General features: G+C 42.0%; 1 protein-coding gene across 5 annotated transcripts in view; it reads right to left on the bottom strand.

The window, feature by feature from the left end:
- The window catches only part of acsm3 (acyl-CoA synthetase medium chain family member 3), a 69,343-nt gene that overhangs the window by 35,110 nt on the left and 15,483 nt on the right, over positions 1-18,750 (bottom strand). For all 5 annotated transcript variants that reach the window (XM_060906048.1, XM_060906046.1, XM_060906044.1 and 2 more), the window contains exons 3-9: positions 13,815-14,022; positions 13,416-13,559; positions 13,052-13,208; positions 8,042-8,121; positions 6,276-6,399; positions 1,898-1,978; positions 1,640-1,741 (exon numbers count right to left, since the gene is read on the bottom strand). In XM_060906048.1, the coding sequence (XP_060762031.1) occupies positions 1,640-1,741; positions 1,898-1,978; positions 6,276-6,399; positions 8,042-8,121; positions 13,052-13,208; positions 13,416-13,559; positions 13,815-14,022 (896 nt within the window). The remainder of the gene's footprint in view (positions 1-1,639; positions 1,742-1,897; positions 1,979-6,275; positions 6,400-8,041; positions 8,122-13,051; positions 13,209-13,415; positions 13,560-13,814; positions 14,023-18,750) is intronic.

Raw genomic sequence — 18,750 nt, 5'->3', positions numbered from 1 at the left:
CGACTTGTCCAGGGTGTACCCCGCCTTTCGCCTGTAGTCAGTTGGGATAGGCTCCAGCTTGCCTGCGACCCTGTAGAAGGATAAAGCGGCTAGAGATGAGATGATATATATATATATATATATATATATATATATATATACACACCAGTTTGAAAAGCACACTGCAGTAAATCTTTACATGCATAATGTGTGCTTCTGATGCAAACAGGTACAGTGGGTTCGGAAAGTATTTAGACCCCCTTTGGTTTTTGCATGCTTGATTGTGTTATGCATTTTATTTCGAATGATTAGATTTACTTTTTGACAAATTTATTTTTTATAAAACCTGAAAACAAGTATTCAGACCCTTTATTCAGTACTTTGTAGAAGCACCTTTGGCAACAATTCTAGCATTTTACTTCTCTACAAGCTTTGCACAACTGGATTTGAGCAGCTTCCATTCACCATGGCAGATGCGCTCGTGTTCAATCAAGCTGGATGAGTTGCATCTGTGAACTGTCATCTTCAGGTCTTTCTACAGATGTTCTAAGGAGTTTTGACAAGGGCCACTCACATCTAGGTTTTGACTGGGCCGCTCGGTCTCAAAGCGAGACTTGTCTCAAAGCTGTTCTGTCTTGGCGAAAGGTGAACCTCTGCCCTAGTCTGAGGTTCTGTGCAACTGCAATCATGAGCAGGCACAGCACCTCACAACCTCTAGAGCAGGTTTTCTGCAAGGACCTCACTGAATTTGGCTACATTCATCCTTCCCCTCAATTCTGATCAGTCTTCCTGTCCCTGTTCTTGGAACATACCCACATGGCATGATACTGCCACCACCATGCTTCACTGTAGGGATGGTATTAGCCAGTTGATGAGTAGTACCTGGTTTTTGCTTGGAGTTTAGCCCAAAGCATTACATTTTCTTATCAGACCATAGAATTGTTTTTCTTCCTGCTGTCAGAGTCCTTTAATTGCCGGTCTTACTCAGAAGTGGCTTTTGTCTAGCCACGCTACCATAAAGGCCTGATTGGCAGAGTATTTCTGAGATGGTTGTCCTTCTGGCAGATTTTCACATCTAAGTGGACTGCAGAAGATCTGTCAGATTGGCCACTGGAGTCGTCACCTCCCTGACCAAGGCCCGTCTAGCCCAGTTACTGAGTCCTTGAGATATCTCAAGATATTCAAAGCAAAAAGAATGCACCCGAGCTCAATCTAGGCTGCCTTAGCAGATGGTCTGAATCTAAATGAGATGTTCGAGTTTTTAAATATATTTTTTTCTTTGCCATTATGGATTACTTTATATAGATTAAAGGACAAAAAAAAAGTAATCAGTTTTAAATTAAATCTATAACAAAATAAAACTCAAGAGGTCTGAACCCATTCTTTCTGAACCCATTGCATGTACATTTAAAGATTAAATTTATTGGTTTACTGCAACTTAGTCACAATGTTTGGGATGCATCAGGCCTGGCCATTTGCTGAAATGACTGTTGCTATATGAATGCCTATTGTAAACCAATGGATATCTACTCGGTTATTATTGCAGATGTGTTCAAATATTGAATAAATAATGAACTTGCCAGATAAAGATTTTAGCTATGGTTGTCAACAGAAGAAACACTTTTTCTCAGTGAAAGGATTCTGAACAGAACGTAGATACCATGTACTCGGTGAAGAGCGAGAACGGTCTCTCTGGTTTCACTCTGATAGCCAGATTTCCTTCTGTTCCCCGAGCAACAATATTTCCTTCGTCATTTATAACCTACATTCGCCACATAAATTGGAACAAAAGGAGTTAGAAATTAAATACAATTGTCCATCTAATTCAATTAATTTAAAAATCACAATTAGACACAATAAAATACATGAACGGAATCTAAATGATGATTAAACTTACTTGTGCAGAGATTATATTTACCTGTACATCATAAGCTGGTGATGCTTTGCCAAAAGAACCAGGTCTAATTTCCATACCTTTAAATGTACCAGCAATCAAAACCTGAAAAATGATTAAAAAGACATTCTCAGATGACAGTTTGTCGATAGAACAGACCCAACGCAGCTCCTCCTAATCCATCAGCGGATATAATTATATCCAAATCAGTTATGCTTTACTGCGTTATAAAACTGAAAGACAAAAGTCTCCTGTAGCTACTTTAATGACCCTTTATAGAACATTTTATAATATTTACATTGGCACAGCGACATACAAAGCCCTCCGTAGGCAAATAAAATCAAGCTTGTTTTTCTGTTTGAAGAGTCTTATCATCCTTTTTGAACTCTAAACATACAGACTGAAAAACAACATTGACCCTATCAATTCACCAGACACTCACACAACATGAGGTTCGCTAAGCACACAAATATAACCAAAGCAAAGAAAAACCTGGCTCAACCTTTACAGCTTGTAATCTAAATATAAGGTAATTTATTAACTTTATATCTTCACCCATACTGAAGTATGTACCACCAGCTAACACTGTACATCATTTATAAACCAGTACAGCACAGTGGCGTAGCGGTTAGCACTGTCGCCTCACAGCAAGAAGGTTCTGGGTTTGAGCCCAGTAGCTGACAGGGGTCTTTCTGTGTGGAGTTTGCATGGTCTCCTTGCGTCTGTGTGGGTTTCCTCCGGGTGCTCCGGTTTCCCCAACAGTCCAAAGACATGCAGGCCCAAGGTCAATATGCGGCGGCCTTGGGCTGAAGTGCGCTTGAGCAAGGCACCAAACCCCCAACTGTTTCCTGGGTGCTGTAGCAGAGCTGCCCACTGCTCTGGGTGTGTGCACACGCTCATGGCTCACTTGCGCATGTTCACTGCTTCAGATGGGTTAAATGCAGAGGATGAATTTCACTGTACTTGAGTGTGCATGTGACAAATAAAAGCTGCTGCTGCTTCTTGGTTTTGTCTAAAAACTGAGATTCATCCAGCAAATACATCATGTATTAATTGTAATGTTACAAGCACAAATGTGTACAGGTGTAATTATGTGGATTTTTGATATTAGTTAGCATGTCATGTAATTAACACACAGGCAAACGGAGTGATGCAAACAGTGCAATGTACCAGTGCTGTTGTGCTAAATAACAGCAATTTTCAAATCAAATTAGTGAACTGGCACTAACTCCTTATAGATCATAAATTGTCTGCTAATTCAGTCATCATAATATACTATATTATTAAAAGTATTCGGGCACCTGAACATCACAACCACATGTGCCCTTTCTAAAACCAAGGGCATCGACAAAGAGCTGGTCCCAGCCTTTACTGTTATAATAACCTCCACTCTTCTGGAAAGGTTTTCTACCGGATTTTGAAGCCTGGCTGTGGGTACTTGCTAATTGACCCCATGAAACACCTCTGGGATGAACTGGAACACTGACTGCGCCCCAGGCCTCCTCGCCCGACATCAGTGCCTGACTTCCCTAGTGCTCTTGTGGCTGAATGGACAAATCCCCACATCCACACTCCAAAATCGAGCGGAACACATTTCCAGAAAATTAGAGGTTATTATAGCAGCAAAGAGGAGACGAAATCTATAACAGAATGTTCAGCCAGCACACATGGGTGTGATTGGTTGTGCTCACACACTTTTGGCAATATAATACATTTTAAAGCTCATAGGCAATGGTTTTAATTTTATGCACATTTGAATGAATGAACCCTTTATTGTCACTAGTCACAAGTACCAGCAAAATTGACCATCAATCTGTCCATACACACAATTGACAGACGGGGAGTAGACAGGACAGGAAGACAGGGATAAAAGAAAAAAAAGAAAAAAGAGTAACATGAGGAGAGGGGAGGAGAAAAAAAAGCAACCCCCACGCTATGCTCCTGTGAGGAGTACAGTGTGGGAACATTAAAAAAACACCTCAGCACAAAATAACACAAGTACACTTTATAACATGAAAACTCGGGACTTGGGGGGGGGGGGGATGGAAGTAGAGGTAACCCAGCGCAAGCAAGCAGCCGTCCGTCCCTGCAGCCATGATGGCGCTGGTCGCTGACAAGCGCACCCGCTTGTCACACTGGGGGTAAAAGCGGTGACTGCAGGAAGTGGGGGAAGGAATACGAGAGAGTCGAACGGCAGTGTTCTTCAGGGGAGTTGTTGTCCCAGCAACGACCTTGGCCAAGGCCAGTGCTGTCTGAGGGAGCCGAAAGCAGATTAGATTGGGATTGTTTGGTCTTGGGGCAAGTAGACGCATTCTTTTACACGACTACTCCGTTTGTCCATTCTGGTCTCTGAATCGATCCATTTTCCTTTGCAAAGCCAAAAGCTTCTCCATGTTGTGGTTCAAGTTCTGAATAACCACAGTCTGAGTGCAGACAGCTCTGCCCACCGCTTCAATCATGTCGGGCAGCTTTATGGGGCTTTGGACAACTGTCACCGTTTTCTGATAAACCAGGGCAACGCCTAATCCAATCAGCAAAAGTCCTATAATCATGGTTCCGAATAGGTAGATGTCTTCAATGTCCTCCACAGAAAGAACCGCCAGGCACACGACCCGCCACCTCTCCCACACATCCATCGTATAGCCAGCTGCGAACGTTCCGGCAGGACAGGCTGGTTCCCCCGAACCCAGGCTTCTTGTCGAGAAGATTGTGTCAATTGCGTGAAGAGAGCAGTTTATCAATTCCATGATTTTTAGTTTGGAGAGCAGTGCGGAGAGAGTCTCTCAAAAGTATAGACAATAGACAGATGAGACAGTAGAAGTAGGAAAGATAAGGGAAGGGAGAGGCAGAGAAATGCGACCACCTTCCGTGAGAGCACGAAACAAATAATAGCATTTGAAACTTGTGTTAAAAAACCCTCTGTAATTTTCTTCTGATCCCAAGAAGTATTGTTAATAAGTAATAATTAAAATAAGTTAGCGCGGATTGTGGCGAATTTCTGTTCAGCTATTTTCGTGACCACTTGGCACGCGGCATCATTTAAGACAAACAAACCGCTTGAGTTGACTCCACTTCCGTTTACTTGCATTGCTGTTCGGCTTGAGTGCAGACGTGCGTTCAGGAATTTCCAAAGAAAAAACATGCCTTATTGTTGTGCAGTGAACTGTAACAACGGGACCGGTTCAGGAAGAAGTTTTTACCTTTTTCCGGAAGAGGAGAAGAGGCGGAGTGAGAGGATTGGCTTTTTCCGAAAAAGGAGAAGAGGCGGAGTGAGTGGATTGGCTTTTTCTGAAAGAGGAGACGAGGCGGAGAGAGTGGATTGTGCGCGTGAAACAAAATCAAGCAGTCAAAGAAGAAACAGACCAGCAACGCTCAAGCAAAAAGGAGAAGATTGGAGGTAAACATTTTTACTTTTGCTTGCAATTGACAAGTCAAGAATCCTGAGGGATCCTGTACAATCATTGTGGAAATGAGACAAAGGGATATTTCCTCGCTTAGAGTAGGCTATAAATAGTATAATGCCGCGGATGGCAGGCTAATGTGGCCTACCGGCGCACTGTCAAGTAATCGTTACCTATATCCACTAGGGAGGGCGGTTTAATTATTCTTCAAAAGGGCTCTTATTTAGTATTACGACGAAAGTAGGAATTTATCATAACTACCAGGATAAATCATTTGGGCACGAGTCTTGTTGAGGTCCGGGGTCACTGCAATCAGAATCGGCCGAGTCGCTGTCCGATTCCGAGGCCGCACGGTCAAACCAGTGAGCCACATTCACCGATTGCTTTGCAACGGCCATAGGTTCATACATATATGGTTTCACCTCTTGATATTCAATTTGGAGAGTTCCTACTTCAAAATTGCTATCAGACATTTTACACAACCTCTCACGACCAAAGTCCGTACATGTGTGCTTGGTTCGCAAGTAAACAGAGCTGCTCCCAGTCTGTTTGGCTTAAATGACGTCACGATGACTGTCCCCTGGCGATGAAAGTGCACGCAAGTGAGATGTAAACAAACCTTCGGAAATTGGGCAAAACAGTATATTTTAACCGTTTTATTCAATTTTAGGGTGCAAATTAGACACCAGGAAGACTGAATTCACTTTTTGGGTTGTTGTTCTAGACAACAAAGTTGATATTCTACATTTCACCTCTGACCGCTGCCTATGACCTTTAAATCATCAATAATTCTCATTATTTATTAATCGTATCAAAATTGCCAATAATTCTTGAATTGACTGGAATTAGTGCTTACGTCTGTATACGTGTACTCTCAGATTTTGCCAATAACTTGTGCAATTTTTTTTAATCAATTTTGAACCCACTGCTCATAGTATTACTGAAATCAAAACCATTTAATTAAAAACAACCAAAATAAAACAATTCCCTTATTCACTCACAGTCTCGGTTTGCCCATATCCCTCGTAGATATCAAGGCCGGTGAGCTCTCTCCATTTACTCATCACCTCAGGGTTAATGGGCTCTCCTGCACACAGGCAGTGCTCCAGAGACTGAAACTGGAACCTGTCTCTCTCACACACACACACACACACACACCCACCAGTGGTCCATCAGTGTAGTCTGATTCCGATCACTGCTACACAGCACAGACTTGGCAGTTCCAATTACCCCAAGTAAATAAAGTAATCAGCGTTAATCAAATTAAAACACAGCTTTAGAGTTACCTTAATTGCATTATATATTTAAAAAAAAAAAAAAAAACAATGCTTTGGCTAGACCAACTCTTTGGCCATGGTGTAGCATCAGCCACATAAAGTTTTGATTATTAATCAGTAGCATAGAATAGTATCTATTGTCTAAGACACTTATTTATATTTCATATTAAAACGTCTATGTAAATTAATACATAGAAAGCCTGGCCAGGCGCTGAACGTTCTTCTGCCTTCACTTTAAGAGAAATTCAGGGCGAGCATGAGCCTAGGAAGTCTATAAGGTTCTTCCCTGTCACTGTCACACGCACATACCTTCTCACTCCTTAGCCTATGGATATAGTCCCTTTAAATCACGTGCTCGTTTTTTGAATGGAAAGGCGGAAAGAGGAATGAATGGGGGTAGATGGAAGCCAGTGCGCCAACATTCTGATATCCTCCAGAATTCTTTAATGGTCCGAAATAAATTGAATGCTACACGTTGATGGATTACTTTGTGCTTCTACGCCCTTTTTGAGGAATGTACTGTCGGACTTAAACCAACATCTGAAGAGGTGAGATCGCTCCTTTTTTCCCCCTATTTTTGCTGGCGGGATTGTTTTTGTTTTTTGGAAAGCGCACGGGCGGTGCGCGTTTTTGGTTATGCTGCTTACGCAGTGTTTGGACGAAAGACTCTGCCCTAAGGGCTATTCTCTCACTCTCTCTCACTTTGCACCATTACACAATAAATATTCGCATTGAAAATATTTTGTAAGCGCGTTTCATGAACCAAGTTATAGGATTTGTTGACAACTCGCATCAAGTTCGTTACAATGGCAATAAAACTGCACTAGTTTGAAATGAAGTAGTTCAATGGATGCTTTGGAACCACTGTCTTTGCTGTCTGCTCTAATTTGCACTCTTTTTATTTTTTTTCAAGCTCATTGGACAAATAATAGTCACATCCACCAACAGTAGCACCTTACTGAACTGTCGATGACAAATCTAACTGAAATTTTAAAAGAAAACCAAACTGTCGGTTATTGGGCAGACTGAGGTGTTAATCAAAGCAGGTGAATCACCAAAATAGGTGGTTATGATATTTCTTACCTAACACTTGGTTAAACTTTATTTAAAAAAAAAACACTAATCCTGTTGGGTAAGAATGCCACTAGTGGTCCCATAGCTTGAGTTCATGGTGCCCATTTTGGCGTTTTACCTTCTGTTGTATATAATCCCACAAGGTTTTTATGGGAATTAAGTCTAGTGATTTTGTAGACCAGAAAAATGTCCCAGTGTTCCAGGAAGTCACACAAACCTGGCGCTATGCACCTTACAGTTGTCATGATGGTGTTAGTAGGGTATTCTGCCTGGACGTGAAGCACAAATGGCCACCTCAGAGCCTTGTTAACAAATTCGCATTCACACAACGTACTGAGATTGTACAATAAGGTGCTGTTATTGGTGGATATGACTAATGATAACAAAACGGAAGTAAAAATTTGTTGATGTATCACCTGGATGGAGCTTCCTGTACCAACATCCGATAAGCTGTTGGAGCAGTGCAGAAAGTGTTGATGGGATACTTAGAGAGTGTCTAAAAAACAAGGGCAAAGGCAAATGGTTTCAGTTTAAACAGAATTTATTACAGTATAGATAGATAGATAGATACAGTTGTGGTCAGAAGTTTACAAACAGTGACATGAATGTCATGGCAATATTTGGGCTTTCAATGATTTCTCTGAACTGTTCTTTTTCTGTGGCAGAATGATTGTACAGTATACATCTTTTAAAAAATAATTCAGTGCGCAATTTTATTTGGGTTTTCTAAAATCAAACACAGGGTCAAAAGTATACAATACAGGGTCGAAACTTTACATACAGCACACCTAATATTTGGGTAAAATGTCTCTTTGCAAGATTCACCTTGACCAATCATTTTTTGTTTACCATGAACAAGCTTCTGGCAGAATTCTGGTTGGATATTTCACGACTGTTTGTGGTAGAATTGGTAGAGTTTAATTACATTTTTTTTTCTTAGCACGGACTCGACTTAGCACGGTCCATATATTTTCAATAGGGTTGAAGTCCAAGCTTATTTTACAACCAGCTCTGATGCGTGTTTGAGTTCATTGTCCTGTTGTGACTCAGAATCATGTTCAAGTTTCCAATGGCTTGAGGTTATGCTGAAGAATGCTGAGGTAGTCCTCCTTCATTATTCCATCCACTTTGTGCAATGAACCAGGTCCACTGGCAGCAAAACCGCCTCAGAGCATGATGATCCTGCCACCACCACCAGCTGATACAGTGTCCCTCTGTACATGGTGGTCATTGTGGCTAAACGACTCGATCTTTGTCTCATCTGACCATACAGCTTTCCTCCAGAAGGCTTTTTCTTTGCCCATGTGGTCAGTTGCAACTTTAGTTAAGCTTGAAGGTGTCAATTTTGGAGCAGGGGGTTATTTCTTCGATAGCAGCCTCTTAGTCCATGGTGATCTGAACTGTAGACAGTGATCCATCAGCTTCCAGTTCATGGCAGGGCTGTACCATGGTGGTTCCCAGGTTGTTCCTGACCATCCGAACCAATTTACTTTCAGCTGAGGGTGACAGTTTGGATTTTCTTTTTTTTTTTAAAGATTTGTTTTGGGCTTTTTTCACCTCCATTGGACAGGACAGTGCAGAGACAGGAAATGAGCGGGAGAGAGAGACAGGGAGGGATCGGGAAATGACCCCGGGTCGGAATCGGACCCACGGCACGGCGCCCCATCCACCTGAGCCACGACGCCCCCAGTTTGGATTTTCTTGAAGCAAAGTGGCTTGGCAAAGTGACCACACCTCCCAGTAACTTGCATACAATTGTTTGAACCGATCTTGGGATCTGCAGTTGTTTAGAAATGGCTCCAAGAGACATTCCTGAGTTGTGAACATCTGCGATCCTCTTTCTCAGATCTGCACTGAGCTGCTTGGACTTTCCCATTTTACTGTGTGCTGGTCAATCCAATGAGTGCTGTAAACAAACCCTTTTTATGAAGGCACAGAGAAGCTACCAGCTGTAGTCAATCATGATCACTAACAGGAAGTTAAGAGACCTCGGCCTTGGCAAGACCAGAGACATTTTGGAAGTCTCGGCACCTCTGAATTAATAACCTAAGTGGGTGTACACTTGTGTTCAAAATAATAGCAGTCCAACACGACTAACCAGATCAATCACTGTTTTTGGTGGAAATTATATTACTACATGGCAAATAATTTACCAGTAGGTGTAGTAGAGTCATAGAAAACCAACAGACCCAACATTCATGATATGCATGCTCCTGAGTCTGTGTAATCGAATAATTAAGTGAAAGGGACGTGTTCAAAATAATAGCAGTGTGGAGTTTAATTAGTGAGATCATTCATTCTGTGAAAAAACAGATGTCAGTCAGGTGGCCCCAATTTAAGGATGAAGCCAGCACATGTTGTACATCCATTTCTCTCTGAAAACCTGAGAAATATGGGTCGTTCCAGACATTGTTCAGAAGAACAGCGTGCTTTGATTAAAACATTGATTGGAGAGGTAAAACGTATACTGTAAAGAAGTGCAGAAAATGATGGGCTGCTCAGCTAAAATGATCTCCAATGCTTTAAAATGGACAGCAAAGCCAGAGAGACATGGAAGAAAACAGAAGACTACCATTCGAATGGATCAAAGAATAGCCAGAATGGCAAAGACTCAGCCAATGATCAGCTCCAGGGTGATCAAAGAGGGTCTGAAGTTACCTGTGAGTACTGTGACAATTAGAAGATGCCTGTGTGAAGCTAATCTATCGGCAAGAAGCTCCCGCAAAGTTCCACTGTTAAAAAAAAGATGTGCTGAAGAGGATACAATTTGCCAAGGAACACATCGACTGGCCTAAAGAGAAATGGAAAAACATTTTGTGGACTGATGAAAGTAAAATTGTTCTTTTTGGGTCCAAGAGCCGCAGACAGTTTTTCAGACGACCCCCAAACACTGAATTCAAGCCACAGTACACTCTGAAGACAGTGAAGCATGGTGGTGCAAGCATCATGATATGGGGATGTTTCTCTTACTGTGGTGTTGGGCCCATTTATCGCATACCAGGGATCATGGATCAGTTTGCATATATCAAAATACTTGGTCATGTTGCCTTATGCTGAAGAGGAAATGGCCTTGAAATGGGTGTTTCAACAAGACAACGACCCCAAACACACCAGTAAGCGATCAGCATCAGGGTTCAAGACCAACAAAATGAAAGTTATGGAGTGGCCAGCCCAATCCCCGGACCTTAATCCGATAGAAAACTTGTGGGGTGACATCAAAAATGCTGTTTCTGAGGCAAAACCAAGAAATGCAGAGGAATTGTGGAATGTTGTCAAATCATCCTGGGCTGGAATACCTGTTCACAGGTGCCAGAAGTTCTCAGAAACCGTGGTTATACAACTAAATATTAGTTTAGTGATTCACAGGAATACTAAATCCTTAAGATTTTTTCAGTTTATACAGTAAATATTTGGAGTTTGTAATGAAAAATGCAGACACTGCTATTTTTTTGAACAGCCCAATGTTCATTTTTCTTCATTTTCTGTAAAGTAATTAAAATATTGATACATTTTTCTTCATGTTTTGATGTAGAATATAATGTGCAATGTTCCCAATGCATGGAAATAAAAACTATTATAAGGATTTTGAGCTTTACTCACGTTTTTAAACACACTGCTATTATTTTGAACACAACTGTATGTAAATTTCGACCCTGTATGTATACTTTTGACTCTGTGTTGATTTCAGAAAACCCAAAGAAAATTGTGCACCGAGTTCTAGGTTTATTTATTTATTTATTTATTTATTTTTTAAAGATGTATGCTGTACAATCATTCTGTCACAGAAAAAGAACAGTTCAGAGAAATCATTGAAAGCCCAAATATTGCCATGACATTCATATCCAAGATGACGTGTCACTGTATGTTAACTTCTGACCACAAATGTAGACAGACAGATAGATATTTCTTCTTTGGAACCAACACTGAGGTTGTACAGTACGATAAGCTAAAAACATTGAAAACACGCGCGCGCGCGCACACCCCTGTGGTGACACTTAAAGAAAAACAAAGTAAACAAATTCCTTTGTGCAAAAGTCCCTCTAGCATCCACATACAGTGTAAATATAACAAGAAACAACTGGAAGCAAAAAGACTCAGATACTCCAGTTCTTCTTGTCTTATTTTTGAGAATGCTTCCATAAAATCGCTCATCTCTTACGTTGTCAGTACGCATCATGTCATAATAAGCAAAAAGAGGAGCGGCTGCAAGGAAAGGTGACGTTCTAAACACAAAATAAATCTAACAGCACAGCAATGTAACGTGTTTACAACAGCAGAGTGTTACACAGACAAAAGAGTTTTCAGTGCATTGCGCATTCTTTGTGCAGTAAAACAGAGGTTGCTACAGTATGATTTTGGGCAAGTCCACAAGGAGGAAATCCAGCCTACACTTTTGGGGAGTCGCTGGTGGACAGACAGACAAATAAATAAGGTGGCACGGTGGTGTATTGGTTAGCACTGTCGCCTCACAGCAAGAAGGTCCGGGTTCGAGCCCAGCGGCCGGTGAGGGCCTTTCTGTGCGGAGTTTGCATGTTCTCCCCGTGTCCACGTGGGTTTCCTCTGGGTGCTCTGGTTTCCCCCACAGTCCAAAGACATGCAGGTTAGGTTAATTGGTGGCTCTAAATTGACTGTAGGTGTGAATGTGAGTGTGAATGGTTGTCTGTGTCTATGTGTCAGCCCTGTGATGACCTGGCGACTTGTCCAGGGTGTACCCCGCCTTTCGCCCGTAGTCAGCTGGGATAGGCTCCAGCTTGCCTGCGACCCTGTAGAACAGGATAAGCGACGACAGATAATGGATGGATGGATAAATAAATCTCATCTCATCTCATTATCTCTAGCCGCTTTATCCTGTTCTACAGGGTCGCGGGCAAGCTGGATCCTATCCCAGCTGACTACGGGCGAAAGGCGGGGTACACCCTGGACAAGTCGCCAGGTCATCGCAGGGCTGACACATAGACACAGACAACCATTCACACTCACATTCACACCTACGGTCAATTTAGAGTCACCAGTTAACCTAACCTGCATGTCTTTGGACTGTGGGGGAAACCGGAGCACCCGGAGGAAACCCACGCGGACACGGGGAGAACATGCAAACTCCGCACAGAAAGGCCCTCGCCGGCCACGGGGCTCGAACCCGGACCTTCTTGCTGTGAGGCGACAGCGCTAACCACTACACCACCGTGCCGCCGGATAAATAAATAAATAAATGAGGATAACTGGAATAAGGAACTTGGTTGGGTAAACAAATGAACAGAAATTCATTTAAATGGCATTTTGAAAACATCAGCATTGAGGTAACTATACTATCACACGAAACTCAAAACAGAACAGGAAGACATTGGTACTATTATAAGAAAAAAAGCATCCATCATAAATGCTGGTGTGTTGCTTAAAACAATCATCCTGATTTATTATAAACATACCTTGAGGACAGTGTCGGTGTTGAAGCGTGGCATATTGTGTGAGAACACACACGCTCCCTGAGTCCACGGGGCAAATACACTGCTCCATGCAGATTTAGCCCAGCCTGTATCCGAGGTGTTCCAAAACACATCGCTGTCATCAAGATCTAACCAGTACCTGTACCAGCACAAACAAATTAAACACGCACACACCTCCACATATAAACAGCATTCGTATTACTGAAACACTAATCATCATCCTGTATATTTTCGCGTTTGCTCAGTTCAAACCCACTTCAGATCACAGCCAGAATTTGAATGAACATTTATTTATTTTTTTTTTTCTTCCTTCACGCATTCTCCTTCAGTTTTCTCTGACACACACCTGCCATTGAAGGTGAGCCCCAAGCCATAGCTACAGTGGCTGTGAACTGTCATTTTGGGAGGCCCGGTGGTTCCACTGGTGAAGAAGATGGTCATGGGTTCGTCACTCCTCGTGTCCACGCACACGTGTTGAGCAGAAGCCCTCCTGCAGTTCATAAAGACGCAGTAACTTTACATGTTTCTAAGAGAGCACCTTTTAGCCTTCACGCTCATATAGTAGTAAATACAAATCCAGACAGAACTAGTTACTGTGTTGGTATTGACAAATACAGATTTATTTACAGAATACAGATGTTCTGTCGTTAGTAGATTCTGTAACGAATAAGATGATCTTGAGTGGTTTTTAGGCACAATGCAAAAAAAAAGTAATATATATATATTTTAAAATCCACACTTTCACCCCATTAATGCTGTAAGGTTGCCCCAGCCTGGTCGCTCTTTTTTGGAAAGTAGAAGCTTCGAGGTTAATGTAGGACACTGTGGAGTCACAGCCTCCATTAGCGGCACCATACTCTCATCTGTGATCAGACACTTTGCTTGGGAGACCCGCAAACGGTGCAGGATGTCTCGGGCTGTAAGCTGAGATGTTCCAGGGATCAGAACTGTACCTGTCAGAGCATAGAAAGGGAGTATAGATTTAGGCTACATCCACACGACAACGGCAACGAGATGTTATTTAAAAAAATATCGCGTCCAAATGGGCAACGATCAGTAAAATATCAGGTCCATATGGCAACGCAACGCTTGCTGAAAACGATGCAATACACATGCCACACCTCTAGGGGCGCTGTAAGACGGTCCCTTCGGAGACACCAGAACAATAGAAGAAGTAAGGACGCATGCGCATAAACTATTATGCGCGAGACTTCATATTAGCCACAAAGTCAGGAAAATCTGTTCGTAAAATTACATTATAATGACCAAATACAATGAAAAGTATTTTTCCAGTCTCACCTGTGAAAGGTAATCCCATGTGATCTCGTTTGGACGGCAAACCTGTTGGTACAGTTAAACACAGCTAATCTTTATTCTCCGCTTTGACCTATCCAATATGGCGGCGAGGATGACGTATGATTCTACGCAGAAGGCGGCGTCTTTAATGGTCCGGAATAAATTGAATGCTACACGTTGATGGATTAATTTGCTCTTCTACGCCCTTTTTGAGGAATGTATTGTCGGACTTAAACCAACATCTGAAGAGGTGAGATCGCTCCTTTTTTTCCCTATTTTTGCTGGCGGGATTGACTCTGCCCTAAGGGCAGAGTCTCTCTCTCTCTCTCTCTCTCACTTTGCACCATTACACAATAAATATTCACAGTGAAAATATTTTGTAAGCGCGTTTCATGAACCAAGTTATAGGATTTGTTGACAACTCGCATCGAGTTCGTTACACTTCTACCCGGCATGAAGCACTCACAGTCATGTGGTTGTGACGTCATCGTAAACAAATCCATTCTACTCATCCAGACGACTTCACAACGGCAACGTTGCCAGATCTTTCCACTCTGGAACCCGTTCTCAAAAAGATTGCGTTTTGGGCACCCAAAACACCGGTGCCGTGTGGACGCCAGGCCTAAACGATAGGCAATTGTATCGGAGTCACCTGAATCCGTTGCCATGTGGACAGGGCCTTAGATGAGAACACATTTACAACTCAGTCACGGGGTGGTAAGGGCTTAGAAAGGCACTCTATATTATTTATTTGCTGGTAGACTCTACATAGACGATTTTATTTGCCTCATTTTCCCAGCGACTCCTTGGAGTATGGTGAGGAGGGTGGCTGGACACTCTGCTGGAATTAAATACAAGCTCCATCTAAAGGGCGTTGATCCGGCAACTCCTTCGAGTTGATTGCAGAGTGACGCCTCTTCGACTATTTTAGCCTTTACTTTCTCAGTGAAGTGCCTACGAAGATTTTAAGGCTAAGACATGCTAAACGTATTTTCCAACACACAAAAATGGCTATTCCATCAATTCCTTGGAGCTGATCACTGTAACACATGCCTTTCTTTTGTCGTCATTTTAACTTCTGAATGCCACACAATGGAAAGCTGAAAAGAAGTTTGAAGAATAACTGGCACCATTTTAATGCTTGTTTTCAACTTTTTTTTTTTTGGGGGGGGGGGGGGGGGGGGTCAAACTAAAAAGGTATTTGACTGTATGCAATGGAAACACATGTTCATAATAATCTCACAGTCCAACAGACTGGTTGTGTGATCCATTTACTCAAAAATGACGTAAACGAAACTAGTTTCCAATGAACAAATGAAATCCTGGAACTGAACAAATGAACAATATGAACTGAAAAGCTTGACCTACAAAGCAATTAAAAAGTTTACATCAACGCTCAGTTTCATAAATTTTCATTGTTTGGCTTCAGGTTGTTGTTCAAGTTGTTTTAAACAAATTTAACACAACGCTGAAGCATACTTACAGGTTCTGTGCGTCACATTTACAGAAGCTATAGATACAGTGCCTTGCAAAAGTATTCATACCCCTTGAACTTTTTCACATTTTTCCACCTTACAACCACGAACTTAAAAGTTTTTTATTGAGATTTTATGTGATATGTGCTACTCTGTGTTGGTCTAATTGTGAAGTGAAACAAAAATGATAAATGGTCTTCAAAATTTTAAACAAATAAAAATCTGAAAAATGTGGTGTGCATTAGTATTCAGCCCCCTGTACTCTGATACCTCTAAATACAATCCAGTGCAATCAATTGCCTTCAGAAGTCATCTAATTAGTTAATAGAGTCCTACTGTGTGTAATTTACTCTCAGCATAAACACACTTGTTCTGTGAAGGCCTCAGTGGTTTGTTAGAGAACACTGAAGAACAAACAGCATCATGAAGACCAAAGAACTCACCAGACAGGTCAGGGATAAAGTTCTGGAGAAGTTTAAAGCAGGGTTAGGTTATTAAAAAAAAAAAATTATATATATATATATATATATATATATATATATATATATATATATCCCAGGGCGGCACGGTGGTGTAGTGGTTAGCGCTGTCGCCTCACAGCAAGAAGGTCCTGGGTTCAAGTCCCGGGGCCGGCGAGGGCCTTTCTGTGCGGAGTTTGCATGTTCTCCCCGTGTCTGCGTGGGTTTCCTCCGGGTGCTCCGGTTTCCCCCACTGTCCAAAGACATGCAGGTTAGGTTAACTGGTGACTCTAAATTGACCGTAGGTGTGAATGTGAGTGTGAATGGTTGTTTGTCTCTATGTGTCAGCCCTGTGATGACCTGGCGACTTGTCCAGGGTGTACCCCGCCTTTCGCCCATAGTCAGCTGGGATAGGCTCCAGCTTGCCTGCGACCCTGTAGAAGGATAAAGCGGCTAGAGATAATGAGATGAGATATATCTATCCCAAGCTCTGAACATCTCAAGAAGCACTTCAATCCATCATTCAAAAATGGAAAAAGTATGGCACAACTGCAGACCTACCAAGACATGGCCGTCCACCTAAACTGACAGAGCGAGCAAGGAGAGCACTGGTCAGAGAAGCAGCCAAGAGGCCCATGATCACTCTGGAGGAGCTGCAGAAATCCACAGCTCAGGTGGGAGAATCTGTGCACAGGACAACTAGAAGTCGTACACTCCACAAATCTGGCCTTTTTGGAAGAGTAGCAAGAAGAAAGCCATTGTTGAAAGACAGGCATAAGAAGTCCCGTTTGCAGTTTGCCAGAAGCCATGTAGGGGACACAGCAAACATGTGGAAGAAGGTGCTTTGGTCAGATGAGACCAAAGTTGAACTTTTTGCCCTAAATGCAAAGTGCTATGTGTGGCGGAAAACTAACGCTGCTCATCACCCTGCACACACCATCCCCACTGTGAAACATGGTGGTGGCAGCATCATGCTATGGGGATGCTTTTCTTCAGCAGGGACAGGGAAGCTGGTCAGAGTTGATGGGAAGATGGATGGAGCTAAATACAGGGCAATCCTGGAAGAAAACCTGTTGGAGGCTGCAAAAGACTTGAGACTGGGAAGGAGATTCACCTTCCAGCAAGACAATGACCCTAAACATACAGCCAGAGCTACAATGGAATGGTTTATATCAAAGAATATTCATGTGTTAGAATGGCCCAGTCAAAGTCCAGACCTAAATCCCATTGAGCATCTGTGGCAAGACTTGAAAATTGCTGTTCACAGACGCTCTCCATCCGATCTGGCTGAGCTTGAGCTATTTTGCAAAGAAGAATGGGCAAAAATTTCAGTATCAAGATGTGCAAAGCTGGTAAAGACATACCACAAAAGACTTGCAGCTGTAATTGCAGCAAAAGGTGGCTCGACAAAGTATTGACGCAGGGGGGCTGAATACTAATGCACATCACATTTTTCAGATTTTTATTTGTTTAAAATTTTGAAGACCATTTATCATTTCCGTTTCACTTCACAATTATGTGCTACTCTGTGTTGGTCTATCACAAAGTCTCAATAAAAAACTTTTAAATCCGTGGTTGTAAGGTGGAAAAATGGGAAAAGTTCAAGGGGTATGAATACTTTTTCAAGGCACTGTGTACATAGATATACTAGTGCATCTCAAAAAATTAGAATACCATGAAAAAGTTCCTTTTTTTCATAATTTAATTCAAAAAGGTAAACTTTCATATATTCTATATTCATTACATGTAAAGTGAAATATTTAAAGCCTTTTTTGTTTTAATTTTGATGATTACGGCTTATAGCTCATGAAAATCAGAAATCCAGTATCTCAAATTATTAGAATATTCCCTAAGATCAATCAAAAAAAGGATTTACAATACAGAAATGTCCAACTTCTGAAAAGTATATTCATTTATACACTCAATACTTGGTTGGGGCTCCTTTACCATGAATTACTGCATCAATGTGGTGTGGCATGGAGGTGATCAGTCTGTGGCACTGCTGAGGTGTTATTGAAGACCAGGTTGCTTTGACAGTGGCCTTCAGCGTATCTGTATTTTTGGGTCGGGTGTTTCTCATCTTCCTCTTGACAATACCCCATAGATTCTCTATGGGGTTCAGGACAGGCAAGTTGGCTGGCCAATCAAACACAGTAATATCATGGTCAGCAAACCATTTGGTAGTTTTGGCGCTGTGGGTAGGTGCTAAGTCCTGCTGGAAAAGGAAATCAGCATCTCCAAAAAGCTCGTCAGCAGATGGAAGCATGAAGTGCTCTAAAATCTCCTGGTAGATGGCTGTGTTGACTTTGGACTTGATAAAATACAGTGGACCAACACCAGCAGATGATATGGCACCCCAAATCATCACAGACTGTGGAAACTTCACACTGGGCTTCAAACACCTTGGATTCTGTGCCTCTCCACTCTTCCTCCAGACTCTAGAACCGTGATT

Source organism: Neoarius graeffei, chromosome 23 (assembly GCF_027579695.1).
Source record: "Neoarius graeffei isolate fNeoGra1 chromosome 23, fNeoGra1.pri, whole genome shotgun sequence".
Taxonomy (NCBI): Eukaryota; Metazoa; Chordata; class Actinopteri; order Siluriformes; family Ariidae; genus Neoarius; species Neoarius graeffei.
The sequence above is the reverse complement of the archived record's forward strand: the minus strand, read 5'-3'. Positions and strand labels throughout refer to the sequence as shown.